Consider the following 24,961-nt stretch of genomic DNA (forward strand, 5'->3'; position numbering starts at 1 on the left):
GCTTCATCCCACAAGTTGGCTGTTGCCATCTGCAGTTGCCTGGCATGTGTAGAAATACCCATTGTTTGACATCTTGAGCTGGAATTATTGATGAACAATCTTGTTCTTTCTTTACACAAGAGCACAGCTTATGCAGAGCATCCACAACAGAATGCATGCTAGTTTGTCCTCATCCCATTCCACATACATATTTTTTTTTTCCTTGGTAACTGAATTGGTAGTGGACCTGGCTGTATTAAGTACTTTGGACGTTGTCTGTTGGGTGCAGCTTGATAAACAGGTTTCTGACTACATTTGACCATATCAGTCTGCCTTGACGATATCAGTTGAATTGTGTTTTATTCATCTCATGAAGTACATTCGCAATCCATTTGGTTTGCGTACAGGAGACATGTCAAAAATTGAAACTTCCTGGCAGATTAAAACTGCCCGACCAAGACTCGAACTTCTGCAAGGTTCACAGGAGAGCTTCTGTAAAGTTTGGAAGGTAGGAGACGAGATACTGGCAGAAGTAAAGCTGTGAGTACCGGGCATGAGTCGTGCTTCAGTAGCTCAGATGGTAGAGCACTTGCCCGCGAAAGGCAAAGGTCCCGAGTTCGAGTCTCGGTTGGGCACACATTTTTAATCTGCCAGGAAGTTTCATATCAGCGCACACTCCGCTGCAGAGTGAAAATCTCATTCTGGATGTCAAAAATTTATAAAACAATTACAATTATTTTTACATTAATAAATAATAGCACTATAATAAATAACGACACTATAAGGATAAAACATTGTACCCAGTGCCAAAGATTGATGAACATCATCTTGAATTAGTGAAATTGCTTCTTCCTAGTTGGGTTCAACATTCAATGCAGTTAGTTCCAGTTATCTGGACTTTGTATCATTTCAAGATGCCATCATTAGAAAAGAGTAGTGACACTTCACTTTTACTAAAAAGGCAAAAATAAACAGTTCTTCGTATATAAAATGTGAAAAGTGAGTGATAGTGTTTTGGGTTCAAAGCACAACTACTGATTACACAAAAAGCGCACATAAGAAAAACTTAAAATTCATCAGTGATGATATTCTGGACATGTGCTGTGGCTGTTACATGATGAAATGACTGTTCTTGTAAGTGCAGTGGATTCAAAAAACAAAGTTATAAAGTTGCTACAAAATGACAGTGAGGCATTAAAAATTGAAGTATTAACTATAAAGAAAGAATATCATAGATTAATATGAAAAAAAAGTAGTCCTGTATGTTTGAAATCCATCAAACAGAAAAACAACAATACCACAAAATACATGTATACATACTAGCAATGACACATCCATGATTTCATGATAAACACAGCAAGCCAGAACCATGTGTATAAATATAAACAGAAGGTGGTGACAATCAGTGAAAGAAAAGACGTGTCTATGCAAGGGAAAGAAAATGAATTTCTAATAATTGGCAATCACTGCAGAAAAAAAGCCATCCCCAACTGAAAAATCAACATGCAACCTAGAATTAGAATGCAACAACTCAACAAACATTTTTAAAACATGGGAAATGTGAAACACAGAACTGCGCAACTGGATTCAGAAACCAAACATAATTACAGAGATGTCTTTACACATGTTGATATGAAGAATAAATTGCTAACGACACAAGAAAAATTATTTCTGTGGCAAGTGTCTATGTGGGATCCTAGATGATGATATTTAGCGGAATCATAAAAAAGAAGGGTAGTGAGAGACAAAGATGTCCCCAAAATAAATTTTCCATCAAAGAATAAGTATATTGTGGTCTGCAAAACTTAGCAGAATGTATAGAAATGTCTGCAAAATCATTAGAAGCAAGAAAAACTAATATGGCCTGAAGGGGGTGAAAAACCAGATGCTCTAGCTGAAAAAGCAAAATACAAGCACCACACAAAAAAGGAGGTATTACAGAATATGCTCTCACAATACAAACCACAATATACAAGTTAGCAAAAGAAAAATTAGATAGAAGTATTTCACCAGATTATCCAACACATTGGAAACAGTAAACTACAGCTGCAAGTATTTCTAAGTATAATCAGACATATTATGCATCAGTGAACATGGACTAATTTAAAGTCACAGAGCTAATCTGACACTAAAGGACTGTATTTTATCCAGTTACTTCTGTAGACCTAAACATAAAGATGGTGAAGTTTCTCCATTTATTATAACAGGAATGCTCCAAAAGACAGTAAACAGTAAAAGTGTGAGGTTACCCACAGCTAGAGAAAAAAAAAACTTTGAAATGACAGGTGTAGTAAAAGACAACTTCACAGTGTTTTTTGTATACATATCACCAGGTGGCAAGATTAGCATCTTTCTGAAAAAAAAAAACTGCTAACATACTAAGGATGAATATGAAGAGAAACACTGTTACACAAGGAGACTTCAACATGGCAAAAGGTTCAAAAACAAGACAAGGTTTTGAAGAACTGTTAATACGGTATAAGATGGAGACAACAATAATTGTGCTAAGAAGCGTGACCTCTCCAAGTCAGACAGTCATTGGCACCAAACAATGAAAATTGCAGGTTGGAATGTCAACAATATACAGATGAAAGTTCAATGTATAACAGTCTTTTCACTGTATCTGTCTGCAGTTCAAAGTGCCACCGTTAAGGGAGGGGGGTTATTGATTACATCATTACTAACATTAACAGTTGTAATTATGAGTCATATGTAGTTCAAATAGAAGTCTCCCATCATCATGGACAGCTGATCTGCATCTGCAGAAGCAATGAAATACTATCAGAAACAAAAAGACCAACCAAAGAAATCAGGACCATCAGTGAGTAAAATATTAACATCTTTAGAACAATATTAAGTAGACAAACCTGGAATGAAACCTTACAGGCACAGAATGTAAATGAGGAGTATGATGCATTTATTACAACAATTAGTTTAGTTTAACATTCCCCTTTAAAGAGACAAGAAAAGCTGCAAGACTGAACACAGTGGATTACCAGTGAAATATAACCAGTCACAGAAGATGAAGTGAGGAAAACTGTACAGAACTGAAGTCCATGAAATAAGCTGGTGAGCGTGAAATACTGAATCACATAATAAAGATAGTAAGTGAGTGAATAATCACACCACTGCTGGACGCAGCAAACAGCACTTTCAGAGATAGAATTTTTCCAGAAAAACTGAAGATAAGCAAAGTGGTACCAACATACAAGAAAGAGGATAAGGATGATCCCAAAAACTACATGCCAATTTCACTCATATAATGTTTCTCCAAAATCTTGGAAATGATTATGTACAATAGATTAGTCACTTAACAGGACAAACGTAACATTCTTGTACAATCACAGCATGCTTTCAGAAAGGGTGAATATAGTCAATCAGCAATTTCAGTTCTCACAAAATATACAGGGTTTACATAAAGTCGGGGAACACTTTCAATTATTTATTGCACAAGAACTAAACATTATACAGATGTCATACATATTGCATTTTGAAGAGAAACTCTGAAAATTTTTTTTACAAACATTCGATATGCGAACCATTAGTGACCTGTCAAATGTCAATACAGTAATTGCCATACCCGTCCCAGCATGGCATCATCGACTGTGGCAGTCTCTTCCCGGATTCTCTCCCGGAGCTCTGCTACATCACGTGGTAGAGGCGGTACATACACCAGATCTTTAATGTGTCTCCGCAGAAAAAAGTCATACAGAGTGAAATCTGGTGATTGGGGAGGCCATTTCATGAAACAGCTGTCCCCTTCTGTAGCAGGACCAATCCATCAATGCGGCAGCTCCGTGTTCAGGTACCCACGAACTTCGCGATGAAAATAGGGTGCAGCCCCATCCTGATGAAAGATGAATGGAGAGGCCAATTGCATTTGAGGCATCAGCCATTGCTGCAACAAGGCCAAGTAGGAGTATCCAGTGACAGTGCTCTCAACAAAGAAGATTGGCCCGTACAGTTTTTGACGTGGCATGGCACAAAAAAACATTTACCTTTGGGGAATCACACGCAAATTCAATGCATTCCTGTGGATGCTTTGTACCTCAAATTTGACAGTTGTGCCTGTTCACTTTTCCATTAGTGTGAAAAGTGGCTTCATCACTAAAAATTAAGTGATCAACAATGCCATGCCCATCCTCATTCAATTATTGCAACTGTGAACAAAACTCAAAACTCTTGTCTTTGTTGTCATCATTGAGCTTCTGCACTAGCTCCAATTTGATTGGTTTCTCAGCCAGCTTGTCGCGAGACTTTCCACACTGTCATTGGAGCCATTTCGAGTTCACCTGATGCAAGACGCACTGATTTCTTTGGACTCCTTAGGAATGTCTCTCGTACGCGTTCCACATTCACTTCACTCACACTGGGACGGACGCTTCCCTTTGCCGGGCACAAGCAACCCGTCGTTAACAAATTTGTTGTGCCAGCGGTAAATGTCCTTCCTTGTTGGTGGCTTCTTACCATACTTGGTTCTAAACATACATTGAACAGCTGTAGCACATTTGTTTTTGTTGAACTCCAACACACAAAAAGTTTGCTCCGCACTGAACTCACCATGTTTGCAACTAGCGGTGACTATCGGCAAATTACCAAACTATGCTGTGGTGGTATACATGGAAAAAAACTTTCAGGGTTTCTCTTCAAAATGACATATGTACGACATCTGTACAATGTTTTGTTCTTGTGCAATAAATAATTGAAAGGGTTCCTGGACTTTATGTACACCCTGTATTATACATTTCTTAGATAAAAAAGATGATGTATCTGCAATTTTTCTGGGTGTCTCCAAAGCGTTTGACATCACTGACAATGAAATACTGGTACAAAAATCAGGAAACTATGGTGTTTAAGGGAAAGCAGGAGAGTGGATACAATCATCCTTATGCAAAAAAAAAAAAAAAAAAAAAAAAAAAAAAAAAAAAAAGTAATCTATCAATAGGAAACTCATAGCAATCAGAAAGCGAGGCCATCAAATATGGAATGCCACAGAATCCAGCAATGGGCCTTTGCTATTTGATCTGCTCGTTAATGATATACATGTTGAAGAGAAGGAGAAGAAAATACTGAAAGCAGATGACATGACAATACAGAACAGTGACAAAAATGTGGAACAGCTTGAAAGAAGAGCATGCATTTCTGCATAGTCATAGCTCAATGGCTCTTGGAGAATGAACTGGTTATAAACATGTATATGCAGCATTCATAAACAAAGAGAAGGCTGTATACATGGAATTACATGTGGACATAAGACTGGAACAAGTAGAATCCAACAGATTCTTAGATATTACTGTGGATAATGACCAGGAATGGAAACAGAATATTAACTTTGCCTGTAAGGAACTCAGTTCCGACATATTCATGATGAAGCAGCTATCGCAGTATGCAGATGTACGGCTTCTGTGCACAGCATACCATTGACTCTTTTAACCACATCTGCACGATGAAGTGACAATGTGAGGAAACACAAACACTCAAGAAATGAAAAGTGTTCACATTACAGAAAAATATATAAAACAGGATCATTTTAAGAAGAAAGATTTCTGTAACATGCAGAAACTGCTGCAAAAATCTAGGGATCTTTAATTTTTACACCTCCATAAACTACAAATATAAAACAATAACATACATCACAAAGGATAGTGCAGAGTGGATTACTAATGTTATTGTAGACAACCACAACACACAAAGAAAGCATTATATACGACACATACTTCGCAGTGGAAATCCTAGAAAAAGGACCTCTGTATTCACATATCAAATTACTAACAAGTCTGCCTAAAAACCTGCATGGTAGTGTACTTAACACTAACTTTCCAAAGAAACTCAAAACTATCCAGTGGAAAAGAAATTTTACAGTGCTGAAGAGTATTTATCATATTAGATTTGTATATATTGTTATTTATAATCAGTGCCATTAGAATGTAGGCAAAATGGTCCTATACTGCATGTACATTTACTGTACACAATGCAAACCTACAGGACCAAATAAAATTTGATTCAATTCAACTGAATTCAATATCACCAATTTGCCATATTAGTGAAGTAAGATTCCTGCTGCTCTTCTGTGACTGCCACCATTAATATGATTGGAAGTCTGTTGAGTGTTTTCTAGTCTACTCTTCTTTGGAGTATTACCTCAGTTTGCTGTCATCAACTTATGAAGCCATCTGTTGTGGTGATATCCTTAAAAAGAAGCACTTGCTAGATGTCATCTGCTACTCCTTAATTAGGTGTTAAACATTATCAGCTTTCTTAATATTCGGCTTCACTGTGATAAATAGCTTCAAAGCCATTTGTATATAACAGTTACTTCCCAAAGCCCGATTCTTTAAAGCACTAAACTCTTGCATATAAAACAGCTTCAAACATCTGATTACTTTACAAATGAGTTAATGTGTCAAATATTTGATGGTTAATGATACAAAACCCTAATTATGCTGATTTCATTAGTTTCAATTTATTCATCCACTGACTAATGAAAAAATCAACACTAAAATTTATTTTGTTAAACATTTAACATAATGATTGGATTATGACAAAACTGTAAACTTAAAAGTTTGATTGATAACTGTGTGAAATAATAAAAATAAAATTTTCATTGTATCTAAAAACAACTAGACAGGCAACCTGCAATTTGGACTGGATTACTGTTTCAGATGTTTAGTAATAAAGATGACTGTGTTATCTCCCTCTCTATGTTGAGCTCTGTTCTTCAGTTCTTCTTTAACTGTGTAGACCTACCACTGGTTGGCACCAAATGACTTCTTAATTCTGCCTGAAATTGTATTGGCTCTTGAGCATTTTCTCACTGTTCTGAAGCAGATGTTGTTAAGGCACATCATATCATCCTAACCATTGTATTTAGTGATACTGTCGAATCTTTTTAGCCATTTAATCATATTGTGGTCAGTATCTCCTAAAAACACTGCCGGATATCTGATGTACATCTGATTCATTGATGAATCTGTAGAGATCCAGCTGCATGATGAACTGATAAATAAAGGTGATACTGAGTCGCCTTGTTGGCCGAAAGCTCATTTTCAGACAGCAGATAGTCTTTTTGTTGTGCCTACCTGCGACTGAGCATCTCTGCTATATGGTGAGTAACAACTATCCTTTTCATAATATAGTTACATTCCATCCTGAATTGTCCATTGTTGATAAATAAAGGCAGCAGTTTCCAATCAGTAAGGCTTGGGATCCAGCCTTGAGAATATTGACTGCACAATGACAGTCTGTTGGAAGATCCAATCATGCCATACCAGCTGAAGAACTGATATCACACTGTGTAGATGTGCCTCCTCCATGTCAGCAGCATTGGAACATCCATGATGCAGACATGCTTCCTCAGCATCAGCAGCATTCTGACAACCACAAAGAGGCTTTGAATCAAGACTGATGTCTCAGCTGCACACTTCCTCTTCCACTTGACCAGTGGACCTGTGCCCAGGCATTGCAAGTCTGAGCTTGAGAATGGAAGGAAGGGGATATACAAGATGGCACCCAGCAGACATAATCAATTAGGACCACCTGAAGTCAGATTGCCACCATATTGCACCATCTGGACAAACATACCCAGATAAATATCCAATATGTTTCAGAATCAACATACACTGGCAAAGCTTAAAATCACTAACATATTTTTATTCACTGTCTTAAGCACTGCATTGGGCAATTTATACACATACAGTACTTCACAAGTCTCTCAGGCAACTGACAACAGATCTTCTTTTACACTAGAATCAGGAAAACCAAAATGGAAAACTACATACAAAGACAGACATAATGTCTTTCTAGGAAGTAACTTTAGAGAAGGATAGTGAGATGCACCAAAACACAACTCTGAAAAACTAAGAAATAAGAAGCACAATTTAATGTTGTTAAACAATACATGCTCAACAGTATCTAAATTTCTGGGAAACAAATGGAAAGACAAAAACGGAACTTTATCAGTTACGGGAAGAAAAATTAAGTTGGATGAAAGTAAACTCTGTGAATCAATGGTGACAGTAAAAAAGTTATTCATAAAGAAGAGCTGTGTGCAGACCTGTTCCCTAGGCCTAGATGATTTTGGTGTGGGCATTAAGCTGTATAAATATTCAAATGACCACTGATGCTGGAGGTGGATGTTAATGAGTTTCTGGGGGCAAAAAAGTTGATTAGCATGGAACCTAGAAGTTATCTAGGACTCCAAAATCCACAAAGGGCAGCTATGTCCTGAGAAGTGGCTGTGTACTGGGGGAGAAATGGACCAACTTTTTTTTGCTTTACGAAGAGCAGTTAGGAGTTTGCTTTCAACATCTACCAGCAAATAAGTGTATGTATGGAGACTTTTATTCATTTGCAGTTGGCAGCTGCCAAATTGTGTGGTACTACCATCGGGCTTCGTGACAGGGGGGGGGGGGGGGGGGGGGGTTGATACAGTGTATCAGCGCACTTTTGGTTGCAGGTTTTAGCAAGGAGCTTCTAGGCAGACAGAGAGAGAGTGAGAGAGAGAGCTGTTGGAGAGTATAAGAATGTGCTAAAAAGGGGGCATTAATCATGGAGTGGTGTTGGAGCTGAAAACATAAAGAACAGAAGACATTGACTACATTTTCATAATTTCCAGGATGGCTCCGAACTATCTAACATAGTGTGCCTAATTTTTTCTCCTTCTGTGAAATCTGTATTGGATGGTGATTTTCTAAAACTCACCCTATGTCAATGGTCATCCATTATGGAGATGTGGAAGACAAACAAGGTATCTCAATACAGAACTTCAGCAATACTCATTAGCCTTCAAGGTCTCCCCAAAGAAGGAGATTAATAGGGGCACATTCACTCTTGAGAAGTCTCCTGTCACTGCACAGGGGGTAATGAGAGACAGCTGGTAAGGAATGGAGGAGCAGGTAGTAACAAATCGCACCAGAAATGTGCCAAAGTCAAAGAAATTACAGTGCATGCAACAGTCTAACTGTGTTCCAAAGACAACTCATATCTCTTAATGGAGAAGAAATAATACATGTGCATCTATGGACATGAAGCTTTGTTCATTTTGTTTCTCTTGAGCTGGATATTTTACAGCTTTTCTTTTCCAACTTTCTGTGTCCTTTCTTCCATTTTCCTTCAGTTGCCAAAGACAAGCTATGATAATTAGATTTAGATATTTAATATACATTGTCTGCTGTTGCTGAATAAGCTGCTTGAATTTCATTATTCTCAGCAAGCACAACCCTTCTGTTTGTAACATTTCTAACACTATTTTTTTTTTTCCTGTATGCGAGGCAATGCGCTAACACAAAAAATAATAATCATAAAACTATCAAACTTACCTTATTATGCCATCTGTTATTCTTATATCATCTTTTGCATTGATCAGAAGTGGTATAAACTCCTAAAAAATAAGAATAATAATATTTTAGCATTACATTCAACACATTTTTATTTTTGTCTTCACTGTATTAAACTCAGTGAATTCAATACATGATGGCAGTATCATTAACTTAAATTGAGGACTAAGCTATTTAAGTTATTTGAATGCATTAATATTAAAACCAATGTGTGGTGCATGCTGCAAATTGTGGTTTATTCACCTCATGATACATATCTGCAATACAAATGGTTTGTCTAATGGAAAATCTCCAGGTGCCTATGAAGTAAATGTGGGCATGGTAAAGCCAGCAGGCATCTAGGCTCTACAATGATTTCACAGGACACTCAATGCGATGTGGAAAGACAACAAATGCCTTCAGGCTTTGAAAATCACAGAGCAAAGATTGAGAACAGTCATTGAACCACAACATAATTGGATAGACAAAAATCTACTCACAAAGCACACACATAAAAGACAGCTGTAATTGGCAAGCTTTTGGAGCCAGTTGCTCCTTCTTAGGCAGAAAGGTTGAAGGGGAAGGAAGAGGGATGAAGGAAAAGTACTGGAGAGGTCTACAAAAAGGGGTAGATTTAGGGTAAAGTCACCCAGAACTGTGAGTCAAGGGAGACTTACTGCACAGGATGACAAGGAAAGACTTTCTTTCCTCTTCAACCCATCTGCCTCAAAAAGGAGCCACTGACTTCGAAAGCTTGCCAATTACAACTGTCTTTTATTTATGTGTCTGCCGCCACTTGGTGAGTAGATTTTTTATCTATCCAATTAAATTATTTTGTCAATTACTGACTGTTTTCGTTGTTGTAGAACCACAACTGAAGACGAGTAGTATGGCTTCAGAAATAACACTTCAATAGTGGATCTAATTTTATGTGCCCTCAAGCTGATGAAAAATACTGGAAGGAAGGCAAGAACCTTTTAATCATGTTCCTAAATGTAAAGAAGGCATATAAAAGTGTTGCAAGCAAGACTATCTGGGAGTGGTCTAGGAAAAGGAATGTACTTTAAGGACTGGTAAGAAAAATCCATATGTTGTACAAGGACTATACTAACTGTTTACAAGTTGGAGAGGGTTGATCTTTGTGGCATGAGACAGAGTGGAGTTCAGAAATGCAGTGCACTGTCCCCACTACTGTTCACCACTTATGGATGATATAATAAAGAATATCAACAAAACTTTTGTTGACCTTAATACAATATCTTATGCCGATAATGTCAAACCAGACTCAATAGGCAAAATTAGTTAGATAGTTAGGTGGTTGCATGTTCCATTGATCAATCGCACGGTATGGTAGCCATTATGATGTGGAATGTGTCAAATGCACATATGAAACAAGATTTTGTAGTATATACAAACACACACACACACACACACACACACACACACACACACACACACACACACATTGAGTGTTTGTTTGTGTGTCTATCAATATGCCAATGCTTTCGTTTGGTAAGTTACATCATCTTTGTTTTTAGATATATTTTTCCCACGTGGAATGTTTCCCTCTATTATATATATATATATATATATATATATATATATATATATATATATATATATATATATAAAAAAAAGAAAGATGATGAGACTTACCAAACAAAAGCGCTGGCAGGTCGATAGACACACAAACAAACACAAATATACACACAAAATTCAAGCTTTCGCAACAAACTGTTGCCTCATCAGGAAAGAGGGAAGGAGAGGGAAAGACGAAAGGATGTGGGTTTTAGGGGAGAGGGTAAGGAGTCATTCCAATCCCGGGAGCGGAAAGACTCACCTTAGGGGGAAAAAAGGACAGGTATACACTCGCACACACACACATATCCATCCACACATACAGACACAAGCAGACATATTTAAAGACAAAGAGTTGCCCAAACTCTTTGTCTTTAAATATGTCTGCTTGCGTCTGTATGTGTGGATGGATATGTGTGTGTGTGCGAGTGTATACCTGTCCTTTTTTCCCCCTAAGGTGAGTCTTTCCGCTCCCGGGATTGGAATGACTCCTTACCCTCTCCCCTAAAACCCACATCCTTTCGTATTTCCCTCTCCTTCCCTCTTTCCTGATGAGGCAACAGTTTGTTGCGAAAGCTTGAATTTTGTGTGTATATTTGTGTTTGTTTGTGTGTCTATCGACCTGCCAGCGCTTTTGTTTGGTAAGTCTCATCATCTTTCTTTTTAGATATATTTTTTCCACGTGGAATGTTTCCCTCTGTTATATATATATATATATATATATATATATATATATATATATATATATACTTACCGAACGAAAGCGCTGGCAGGACGATAGACACACAAACAAACACAAACACACACACAAAATTCTAGCTTTCGCAACAAACTGTTGCCTCATCAGGAAACAGGGGAAGGAGAGGGAAAGACGAAAGGATGTGGGTTTTAAGGGAGAGGGTAAGGAGTCATTCCAATACCGGGAGCGGAAAGACTTACCTTAGGGGGAAAAAAGGACAGGTATACACTCGCGCACACACACACATATCCAGCCACCCATATACAGACACAAGCAGACATATTTAAAGACAAAGAGTTTGGGCAGAGATGTCAGTCGAGGCGGAAGTGAAGAGGCAAAGATGATGTTGAATGACAGGTGAGGTATGAGTGGCGGCAACTTGAAATTAGCGGAGATTGAGGCCTGGTGGGTAACGGGAAGAGAGGATATATTGAAGAACAAGTTCCCATCTCCGGAGTTTGGATAGGTTGGTGTTGGTGGGAAGTATCCAGATAACCCGGACGGTGTAACACTGTGCCAAGATGTGCTGGCCGTGAGCCAAGGCATGTTTAGCCACAGGGTGATCCTCATTAAAAACAAACACTCTCTGCCTGTGTCCATTCATGCGAATGGACAGTTTGTTGCTGGTCATTCCCACATAGAATGCATCACAGTGTAGGCAGGTCAATTGGTAAATCACGTGGGTGCTTTCACATGTGGCTCTGCCTTTGATCGTGTACACCTTCCGGGTTACAGGACTGGAGTAGGTGGTGGTGGGAGGGTGCATGGGACAGGTTTTACACCGGGAGCGGTTACAAGGATAGGAGCCAGAGGGTAGGGAAGGTGGTTTGGGGATTTCATAGGGATGAACTAACAGGTTACGAAGGTTAGGTGGACGGTGGAAAGACACTCTTGGTGGAGTGGGGAGGATTTCATGAAGGATGGATCTCATTTCAGGGCAGGATTTGAGGAAGTCGTATCCCTGCTGGAGAGCCACATTCAGAGTCTGGTCCAGTCCCGGAAAGTATCCTGTCACAAGTGGGGCACTTTTGTGGTTCTTCTGTGGGAGGTTCTGGGATTGAGGGGATGAGGAATTGGCTCTGGTTATTTGCTTCTGTACTAGGTCGGGAGGGTAGTTACGGGATGCGAAAGCTGTTGTCAGGTTGTTGGTGTAATGGTTCAGGGATTCTGGACTGGAGCAGTTTCATTTGCCACGAAGACCTAGGCTGTAGGGAAGGGACCGTTTGATGTGGAATGGGTGGCAGCTGTCATAATGGAGGTACTGTTGCTTGTTGGTGGGTTTGATGTGGACGGACGTGTGAAGCTGGCCATTGGACAGATGGAGGTCAACGTCAAGGAAAGTGGCATGGGATTTGGAGTAGGACCAGGTGAATCTGATGGAACCAAAGGAGTTGAGGTTGGAGAGGAAATTCTGGAGTTCTTCTTCACTGTGAGTCCAGATCATGAAGATGTCATCAATAAATCCGTACCAAACTTTGGGTTGGCAGGCCTGGGTAACCAAGAAGGCTTCCTCTAAGCGACCCATGAATAGGTTGGGGTACGAGGGGGCCATCCTGGTACCCATGGCTGTTCCCTTTAATTGTTGGTATGTCTGGCCTTCACAAGTGAAGAAGTTGTGGGTCAGGATGAAGCTGGCTAAGGTAATGAGGAAAGAGGTTTTAGGTAGGGTGGCAGGTGATCGGCGTGAAAGGAAATGCTCCATCGCAGCGAGGCCCTGGACGTGCGGAATATTTGTGTATAAGGAAGTGGCATCAATGGTTACAAGTATGGTTTCCGGGGGTAACAGATTGGGTAAGGATTCCAGGCGTTCGAGAAAGTGGTTGGTGTCTTTGATGAAGGATGGGAGACTGCATGTAATGGGTTGAAGGTGTTGACCTATGTAGGCAGAGATACGTTCTGTGGGGGCTTGGTAACCAGCTACGATGGGGCGGCCGGGATGATTGGGTTTGTGAATTTTAGGAAGATGGTAGAAGGTAGGGGTGTGGGGTGTCGGTGGGGTCAGGAGGTTGATGGAGTCAGGTGAAAGGTTTTGCTGGAGGCCTAAGGTTCTGAGGATTCCTTGAAGCTCCGCCTGGACATCGGAAATGGGATTTCCTTGGCTTGGTTTTGGGGGGGAGCGTGGGGAGTCGTTCCAGTCCCGGGAGCGGAGGGACTTGCCTTGGGGGGAAGGAGGGACGGGTGTGCACTCGCACACGCGCACATGTCCATCCGCACATGCACGGACGCAGGCAGACGTTTGTAAAGGCAAAGAGCAATTGCCTTTACTAATGTCTGCTTGTGTCTGTGTATGTGCAGATGGATATGTGTGTGTGTGCAAGTGTATACCTGTCCTTTTGCCCCCCTAAGGTAAGTCTTTCCGCTCCCGGGATTGGAATGACTCCTTACCCTCTCCCTTAAAACCCACATCCTTTCGTCTTTCCCTCTCCTTCCCTCTTTCCTGATGAGGCAACAGTTTGTTGCGAAAGCTTGAATTTTGTGTGTATGTTTGTGTTTGTTTGTGTGTCTATAGACCTGCCAGCGCTTTCGTTCGGTAAGTCACATCATCTTTGTTTTTATATATATATATATTTTACAATACAGAGTTAAGGATTAATATTTCTGTTATTTACCCCATTACCTTAAATGGCACAAAATGCATATACTATATTTACAGATTTATTTATTCCTATTCAAGAATTCATCTATGGTATAGAAGGAGTTGTCAAGGAGATATGATTTCAATTTATTTTTGAAACTATTACTGCTGTCTGTCAGACATTTTATTTCATCTGGTAATTTGTCGAAAATTTTTATAGCAGCATATTTTACCCCTTTCTGTGCCAAAGATAGGTTGAGTAAAGGATAGTGAAAGTCTTTCTTTTTTCTTGTATTATAATCATGAATGTCGCTGTTGTTTTTAAACTGGTCCATGTTGTTGAGAACAAATTTCATTAGTGAGTAAATGTACTGTGAGGCTGTTGTAAGAATTCCCAATCTTTTAAAAAGATGCCTACAAGATTTGTGACTATGAATCCCACAAATTATTCTAACCACTTTCTTTTGAGCAGTGAATACTTTTTGTCTATATGTTGAGTTACCCCAAAATATTATTCCGTATGACATCAGAGAGGGAAAGTATGCCAAGTATGTTAGCTTACTAATTTCTATATCCTCAAAATTGACAATTACTCTGATTGCAAAAGTTGCTGAACCTAGTCACTTTAGAAGATCCAAAATATGAATTTTCCAATTAAGATTCTCATCTATGTGTACACCCAAAAACTTAGGATGCTCTACCCTGTCTACTGACTTCTGTTGATGTGTCATATTTATTGAAGGAATTGTACTTTTTGCAGCAGAAAATTGGATGTACTGAGTTTTTTCAAAGTTTAGAGCAAGCCCATTTGCAGAAAACCGATTAATGACTTTTCCAAAACCTTATTTGTATCATTTTCAATTATGCTTGTATCATCAGCAAACAGTGTCAGTTCAGCTTCCCGTTTCAGATAGGAAGGGACGTCGTTCACATATATCAAGAACAAAAACCCTGTGGAACACCTAATGTAATTTCACCCCAGTTAGATGAAGTGGCAAACTTATTTAAATCACTTGACCCATATAAGGAAACTTTTTGCTTCCTGTTCTGTAGGTACGACTTAAACCACTCATACGCTATTTCATTTATACCACAGAACTGTAATTTCTGTAACATAATGTTCATAATGGTTCACACAATCAAATGCTTTGGATAAGTCACAGAAAATTCCTATTGGTGACATTTTACTATTTAAATAGGAATTGTATATTGCTGTCTCAGTGGAACAGCATTTTTGAAATTCGAACTATGATTTACTAAGTATCCCATTACTGTTGAGATGGCTAACCACTCTTGAGCACATTACTTTCTGAAGATTTTTGAAAATGCTGTAAGGAAGGATACTGGCTGATAATTATTGACATCTGTGGCGTCCCTCTTTTTGTAGATCGGCCTGACAACGGCATATTTTAACCTGTCTGGGAAAATACCTTGAGTTAATGACGCATTACGTATGTGACTCGAAACATCAGCTATAATTGTTCCACATTGTTTTAATATCTTATTAGAGATGTCATCTACTCCAACAGAACATTTATTTTTCAAAGATTTAATAACTTTACTTATTTCACAAGAAGTTGTTAGGTGAAACTTAATCTGACTAAATTTTTTGCAAAACAGTCTCTTCCATGTATTGCCTGGCTTTTTCTTTTGAACTGTTCTCACCAATTGTTTCTCCTACACTTAGGAAATGGTTGTTAAATACATTAGCTACTTGTGTACTGTTGGTTAGGATGGTCTCATTCTCCTTAATCGTAATACTACCTACCCCAGTGGTTACTTTTCCTGTCTCCCTTCTAACAACATTCCATACTGATTTGATTTTATTGCCAGAGTTCTTAATTTCTTCTCTAACATACATATTTCTAGATTTCCTTCCAACTTTTCTCAGTATGTTACAATAATTTTTATAGTGTAAAACTACTTCTGGATCTTTACTAGTTCTTGCTGTCTCATAAAGTTTTCTTTTTCTTTCTGAAGGCACTTTAACACCTGTAGTAATCCAAGGTTTCTTTGAAAAATGTGTGGTGTTACGTTTAGTCATTTTCTTTGGGAAACAATGTGCAAAAAGGGATATAAATTTATCAAGAAATAGGTTGCATTTATCATTAGCATTTGGCTCATTATATACATCTCCCCAATTAACATTTCTTGAGCTTTCTTTGAAGTGCTCTATAGATACCGCGTTGAGCAACCATACACTTTTACTTAATGGTTTCTGAACTGTACACTCTGTTAGGTTTTGTACGATAATCAGTTGTGCATCATGGTCTGACAATCCATTTACCACAGGGAAAGCAAGTGTTTGTTTTACATCCTCTTTCTGTACAAATACATTATCTATTAGCATGCTACTGTCGAGTTATACATGTAGGGAAATTGATCACTGATTCAAAGTTTTATGTTGTTAATAACTCTTCTAGTTCACTTTTCCTCTCAGAATTATTTAGAAAGTTTACATTGAAATCACCACAGATTAATAACTTCTTTTTGTCAGAAAGACTGCATAATAGGGAGTCAAACATTTTTATGAATAGCTCCCAGTCTCCTAATGGGGACCTGTACACTGTTGCTAATATCAATACTACATTATCTAGCTGAAGTTCACATGTACAAACCTTGAAGTGCTGATCAACACAAAATTTGCTTACTTCTACAGTTTTGCATATATACCCTTGTTTTATGAAAATGGCAACTCGTCCTTTATCCATCCTAGATCTACAAGTGTTAAGATGCTAAATTATACCCACTTATACTGACACTATCCATGCCCACAGTTACATAGTGTTCACACACAGAGTATATCAATCTCATTCTTATTTTTGAGATCATCTAAACACACTAATAGCTCATCTACTTTATTTTTTATTCGCTGATGTTTTGATGAAGTAAGTTGATACTGCCCTTAGCTTCACCCCTATTTACATGAAGTTTCTTTTATTCTATTTATCTTGATTGTCATCTGTCTAGACTTCGGCTTTAACCTAAAAATTCTGTCTGCCTGGACCCATTAACCATAGGGATCACCCCTTGTGTGACTGTGGACCCCCTTACAGTTTCTGCTAATAGAGAAGCTAACTTACTTTTCCCCACCCTGTTCAGGTGCAGGCCATGTATAGTGTATCCCCACCTACCAATAGCATTTACTGGAACAACATTTATGTGAGATTTTGCCGGTGTCTGGAGCATCCTGTTCAGCTCAGTGTTAACATGCTTTACAGCAGTGTTTACCCAGGACTGATCATGGTGCTGAAAGACCTTCACAAACCCCACATTTGTGCGCTCAGTTTCTGCTCCTATTTTATCCAGGTCACTCCTAATACTGTATCTTGGATTCATAGCCATGCTGTTTCCTGCTCCCCCAACTATAATTACCTGATCTTCCTTCTCAAAGTCCCTGCATAGCTGACTAAGCTTTCTGTCACCTGGCTAAGGCTAGCACTTGGTTTCACAAAACTTGTGACCTGGTACCCTGCACCTAATTTCTCCTGAAGCTGCTGGCCCACACCCCACCCATAGCTGCTGCCTATAAGCAGTATTCTTCTTTTCCTATTCTGTTTTGATCCCGACTTCTCTTTTTTCTTTAAGCTTATATACTGCTTCAACCTACTTTCAACTACATCTGGATGAGGCCCTTCCTCAACTTCAGATAGCAAGCCAAACTGATTTACTAATTGAATTCCTGGAGTTTTTTCAAGTGTTTCCCTATTTTGCCCTTTGCTTGCTACCTTTTCCTAGTTCCCACTCTCTTTCTCTTCCCTTGACCTTCATAATTCCAAGTTCGCGTTTTCTAATTCAGCCTGAGGGACACAAATGTTTGCCTCCTGTTCACTGATTTTTCTGTCCTTTCTACATGACCTATACTGCCATGGAAGAGCCTCATTTTCTACCCTCATTTCCTCGCCACTATATTCGCCCCAATCAAACCATAATTTACAGTCTACACAGAACACCGCCTCTTCCAAATTTCTATGGCAACCACTACATTTGTCACACACGGTTTGATAGGCAAACTTAACACAAAAGCAGAGAACAAGTTGTATGACCCACACAAATTAATTTGACTTTGAAGTGATAACTCTGGTCAAAAATGAAAATCTACACTCGCGCAAAATTTACGCCTAAAAAACGTAAACAAAACTAGCGTTTACTGGTATTTTACGAAATACTTCCTTTTCGAGCTAAATACGGTCAGAAAAGCGAAACCTCCAATAGATAGCCTAGAGATGAAGTATATACACTAGTCTAAAATGTAATATTAACTAAATTAGCTCTTGTTTCAATATTAATCACTTAACTCAGCGAGACATACATAAAAACAGATGTATGTATGCATATTCGTTTCACCTTTTCTCCTAAACTACAGGATTGATTTCAACCAAATTTGGCACACTTACTTCTTATTGTCTGAGTGGAAGTATTGATGGGGGTAAGACCCACTAAGCTACCACAGCAGTGGGGTGAGAAGGGTTGGTAACACCTGAGATCTACAATGCCCTGCACATCAGGCATGTTTTGCAGGAATGAGCTCCAGAGGCTATGTGTGCAGATGGGCACATCTAGCCTTACATTAAACAGCTGATCAAAAATAAAAAAACAACTTCATACCTCCCATTAAAAGGAAACAATTTTATCAATTACTGTGGCATCAATACAGCATTATTTTGTATACTGTATTACTGTGTTATTTTGTATATTGTTGCAGAAGTCAGTACCTATTTTCACAAGATTTTCATTAAATGGTTATAATTACAGAACGAAAATAAAACCAAGTTTTGCTTATTTTAGGGCTCCATTAAATATTTAGTATTTTAAAAGTGTTCCATCACCATAAAAGTTTGAGAACCACTGGGTTAGAGCTCAACCATGAGATGGCACCCACGGAGTATTCACTTACATGGCAGCATCACTTGGCATTTTAATGTTGATGTGTGTTTGGTATGGTACTCTTTGTTGTACGTATGTGGTACTGGTTATTCGGAATCTTTACATAAAGGGAACATATCGTATATACACTGCACCTGTAGATGCAGAAACTTTCTATTGTCTCTTTCCCTGGTTTCAGTGTGCAAAAGTCTGGTTCCTTTGCTTTATGTGGACACTTGTTAGTGACGAGCTTAAGCCAAGAGCATATTAAGTTTGTATTGGTTTTATGGGTTGTTCGGCTGTTATTAGTTTAAAATTTCTTTTCATGTGGATGATTATGTTATTTGATATATGGGGATCTATTGTGTTTTACCTAGGTCTATCAAGAGGTCAAGAGATTTTCTATGCAGCCCAAAGTACATACGGCGAATTTTCTGCTTACATACCATGTACCAGAGAATCAGTATATCACTTCCTTTAATTGACTTGTATGGGTATTCTGTCTCTACTGTTGCATCTTCTTTAGAGTGTAGCTACAAGCTGTATTGGTTTTCTTAGAGTTTGATAAAATTTATAGTCACTTTAGTTCTATTTTTCAGATGCACCTGACGACTGGGCTGTTGTACTTAAACCCAGTTGTGTTTTTTCCTTTTATTGGAAAATAAAATTTAATACGACTATAGTTGAAAGTTGTCAGTCTTCAACAAAAGGAAAATCTTACAGATTATCAATACAGACACAAATAAAAAAATACTGAAGTTGCTGTAATTTCAGCAAAACAAGCCTGGGCAAAAAAAGCATAACTGCGTGTGCTCAAGGCAGAATCTATTCAAAAACAAATTTATTTGTAACCAAACATGAACATGTGAGTGAATTCCATCTCAAGATGATTATCTGAAATTTTCCCTAGTAGACAGATTTCTAAGAAAAGACTCCAAAAACAAATATGATGAAATTCTGCTTCATCCTGCATCTCTAAAAGTATCCATGGTACTCAGAAATTTTTTTAGATCTTACAATGAAGCTTGTATGCTTGATTAATGTGACTGTACCATCTATATACACAATGACACAAATTATGTAATATACTGGATTCACTTAGGTATGGAAATTCTGTCATGTTTGATAATAATGATTTCTGATTCTGTACTTTATGTAATTTGGAGGCAATGTACATCAAGCTACCTTTTTTAGGTCTGAAGACGGTCATAGCTGACCAAAACTAATTACCTGCTTAATAAATTTTATGTGATTTGTGTCTGGATTTATAAAAAAAAAATCTCTAAAAGAAGTTTTCAGTACCATCAAATCTCTTCAGAGCATTATGATGATATAATAAAATAAATAATGAACTTTTATTCAGCTGAACTTTGTAACACAGGGCCCAGGAAAAAAAACTACAGAGTATATGATAATGAATTTGCACCATATGCTAGAGCATCTCAAAGAGTTAATTTACCAGTCATCAGCACATCTCTACATGTAAATCATTTGTAGCATGAAGAATATCAAGTCTTTATTCAACTTCTTGCCATGTTCTTTGTAACAAATCCTATGTCACTGTTACAATCACATCAGTGATTGGACATGTCCACACAGACACCATCTTTGATCCTGCAGCCTTTATATGACAATTAATAATGACATTAGCTGCTAGTGGACATTGAATTAAATCAATGGGGAAAGTTGTAAATTTGTGGCAGACTGAGACTCAAATGCAGATATTTCTGTTTCTCACGAGTGGTCACTGTGACCGCCTCAGCTATCCGGACATGGTCCCTGACTGACCCAAATTCCCAATTTATCCACACACTACTAACATAGTGCCCTTACCCATTACCTTCACTCCTTGCAGTGATCACTGATACTCATAAGCAAAGAAGACCAATGATCCTCTCAATGTAGATGCGCAATTAATCCCAAATAATAATGTAACTTTTCCCCTGATTACTTGTCCTATGTCTTCCATTGAGTCTTCTGAAACACTATGACATGTGCCACCAGAATGTTACACAATACTTCTTCTTGAAAGAAACCTATGATAGAATTCCTTAATTGTTTTCAGATCAGGTGAATCACATTCGTATAACCTATGATACATTTTTTGTCCAGTAAGCGGCAATTTTGTTTCTGTAAACCACACTACTGTTTGTGCGTGCTGTTGTGGAATTGCCATTTTCATTTATGTGATCATGCTGCAGATGGCAAGAATAAGTTGACATATCTGATGTGGGAACATAAATTTTTTCAGATGCTCTAGCATGTGTACAATTTCACAGTCATATTTACTGTAGTTTTTTTCCTCGGCCTTTGAAATGTATGAGGTAGGAAAGGAAAACCGTGTACATTCTGTTACTTATGTAATGAATCTCTTCACAGCTGCACTTTTCCAGACAGACAAATATGTTATTGCCAAGACACTTCACTCAAAAGGAGATAAAACATCAGTTAAAAAAATACCAACCCATCTCACCAATGACAGTATTTTCAAACAATTAGAGAAGATTACATACAATGGACTTTATAAATACCGGGCATTTATAATTAAAGTGCAGCTACTCAGAGGGGTCAAGTGTCTGCTGTAATTATCATACAGTCGAAAAACTTGGTAGATATTCTAATACATTAATGCGTAGCAGATTTAGGCTGGAGAAAATTAATTTCAATTTTGGCCACCAGGTGCAAGTGTGACACTGTAAATGCAAGAAAGACATACAAATGTTTCCATATGTAATGGATTAGGAACAGGTCATGGGCAGAAAAGGTCAAACAAGTGAGAAAGGCATAATATTGATTTTATTACTAACCGCCGCTTAGACAACCTGTTAAAAATAATCACTGGAAAAGTTGATGAGATGCTGTACAGTGGCAGAAATGCACCTAGTGGCCAAAATTGGAACTAACTTTTTTCCCATCATAAATCAGTTCCCAATTAATGCAGTAGCATACCTACCACATTTCACTGCCATAGGATAATTAATGCACTCACTGGACCTCTGTAAATAGCTGTACTTTAATTATAACCACCTAGCACTTAATATATGAAAACATATTTGATAACAATCTGCTCAGATGTCAAAAAGGGCTGTGAACTATATAAACTACATTTATCTTAACAGAAGATACATTAGAATCAATAAATCAGATATTACTACTATTTGGAATACCTTGTGACCTAGCTCATGCTTTTTTAGTATGAACAATGAAATCCTCATCAAAAAGTTAAAATATTATGAAACAGTAGACACAGCAGGTTTGTGATTTTTGTCTGGAGTGAATGACACAAAGCAAAATGTATGAGTTCCATGTTGATCACATAACAACAGATACTTGGAACTGAAGCAATCAGACCTAGTGTTCCACAAAGTTCTACATTGGGTCCTTTGTTGTTTTTATAAGCATAAGTGATCTTCTGTTTGCAGTTCAGAAGATGCAAATGTTGTGCTGTTTGTAGATGATACAAGCATAGGAATAATAATTAGTATCAGTCTCCTTACTGAAATGGCAGCTAATAAAATATTTTAAAACATCAACAGATGCTTAAAGGCAGATGGAATATCATATAATTTTACCAAGACTCAGTATATACAGTTCATTACTACTCTTTGAACTCCATATACTATAAAAATAGTTTTGTCAAACAACAAAATACAAGAAATACAAAGCATAAAATTTTTAGAATAACAGAATTTATTAAATGCCTCACTTCAGTTGCTCACAGTACATACATTACTGCTATAGAAGTCATTTAAAAATGAAGAAACTAATTTATGCTGCATGTTTCCATTCACTAGTAAATTATGGAAACAGTTTTGGAGAAACTTAACTTACAGGTATAGTATTTTCAGAATACACAATGGTGTTGTAAAAACTATATATAGTTTTAACTATAGAACATTTTGCATAGACATCATAAAAAAAATTTTGGTATTTTGACTACTTCACAAGGCTCCACCACTATGGTTATGAACCACATGGGGAATGCATGCCACAATGACCCCCCTCCCCCCCCCCCCCCCATTCCAGAAATCCAGTAGGTTGTCCAGCCCATCCTCATATCCCCCAGGTCTATCCCAGAACCTCTTTCCTGAGTCCATCTTCCTTCTCAACCTCACCACTGTGCTGCCAAAGAGAGGATCTCTGGCCTTGTGGACGAACACTTTCAACTTTTTCACCCTATATCTATAACCTTTCCTCCTATATAAAAGACACTAACTATTTCCTCTTTTAACTCTTTAAAGTTCATGTTCTTTTACTATTTTGCACCCTGTTCATCACTATATGTGGCACATCCATCTACACTAACATCCCCAATGTCCATGGCCTTCCCACCATTGAACACTAACTTTCCTAATCACGACTGACTCCAAATCTACAACATCCTTCTTGGTCACCATGACCACCTGTTTCCACACCCACAATTACTTCTCCTTTGAAGGTATCACCTAAAAACAAATCCATGGTATAACAATGGGCACCATGTCACTGCCATCCTATGTCAACTTATTCATGCAGTATCCAGAGAAATTCTTCATAGCACTAAGAATCTCAAATCTGCAAACCTGATTCAGATTCTTTGATAATAACTTCAAGATCTGGACTGAGGAAGAGGACACACGATCTTAATTCCTCCAGAATCCCAACACCTTCTTCCCCACTTGCTTGAGCCTGGTACTCCTCAATCCAACATGCCACCTTCCTTGATGTAGACCTCCACTTCAAGAAGGCTACATTAGTACCTCTGTGCATATCAAACCCAATCACTGGGTGCCGATGATGAGGTTATGTGTCCGAAAATTAATAGAAACAAATGTCTAAAATGATATAAGACAAGGAAGAGTAAGATTCACAAGATTACACTCAGTTCCTCCAAACCTCACCCACAGTCGCCCTCATCACTTTATCTCACAACCTGTAAGACAGCACAAATATGGTCAGATGTTCTAAAGCTTTCCACTAAAATGCAAATAATGCAAGAAGAGAGCTAAAATAATCACAGGAATTTTGTGTCTGACTGGTCACTTAAAAAAATTTTTTAAAAATGGATCAGTCATGCACACTGAGAACACATTAAAAACTTCTCCCAACAATTTTAGGGAACAAGCTGGACATTGCACAGAACTCCAAAACTCAACCACATTTGTGTCATTCTTACTTAAAAGTAGAGAGTGACTGTCAGCAAATTAGCTGCTGCCTTCTTGTCTGATCTACTAAAATGTGGCAAACCAAGATCTGTACATCACTAGCATCTCACATTGGAGGGTCCTCTAAACAGAGTCAGAAGTTATACATCTCTCAACAGAGTCAGAAGTTACACATCACAGGGCTGCGTCTGATGTGAAAATAACTGGGAATGACCTCATCCCATCTGCGTGAATGGTAGGATGTATGCTAGGGCTGAGCTGTCAGCTTTACTATGTGCACCTTTTGTCAGTCAGTGCCAGCCACTTTTCTTCCCATCAATGCCTGACTCTACACCTCAACAGGGGAATGATAGCAAGTATGGAGATGGCACAATGAACTACCTGATTATCACAATACATCTCCTTGGCTGCTACATATGCCATTTTATTTCCCTTAGTATCTAGTACCCTTGTGCCCTGATATTCAGCAGAAAGACATTCCCTTCATCTGCGTTTTCATAGGTGGAGAAGGGTGTTCTGGATGGTTTGAACTACTTTATCTGCTGGTACAAGTGCTGTAAACAGTTAAGGGCACTCAGGGAGTCAGAAGTCAGAAAAGACAAGTAAGTTATCAGTCATAACACATCTCATCTGCTTCAGTGTCCACAATATAGCATACAAATCTGCATGAAAAATAGTAAATTCCCTGTTTAGGCCCACCCATGATACAGATATAGAGTCATAAAATGTCATAAAATATTATAATAAAAACAGATGCAGGAATGCA

At 38.2% G+C, this 24,961-nt stretch overlaps 1 protein-coding gene across 3 annotated transcripts in view; it reads right to left on the minus strand.

Moving 5' to 3' along the window:
• Nucleotides 1–24,961, minus strand: part of LOC126236892 (protein timeless) — a 399,100-nt gene that overhangs the window by 220,463 nt on the left and 153,676 nt on the right. For all 3 annotated transcript variants that reach the window (XM_049946528.1, XM_049946529.1, XM_049946531.1), the window contains one exon: nt 9,297–9,358. In XM_049946528.1, coding sequence (XP_049802485.1) covers nt 9,297–9,358 — 62 coding nt within the window. The remainder of the gene's footprint in view (nt 1–9,296; nt 9,359–24,961) is intronic.

This window comes from Schistocerca nitens, chromosome 2 (genome assembly GCF_023898315.1).
Source record: "Schistocerca nitens isolate TAMUIC-IGC-003100 chromosome 2, iqSchNite1.1, whole genome shotgun sequence".
NCBI lineage: Eukaryota > Metazoa > Arthropoda > Insecta > Orthoptera > Acrididae > Schistocerca > Schistocerca nitens.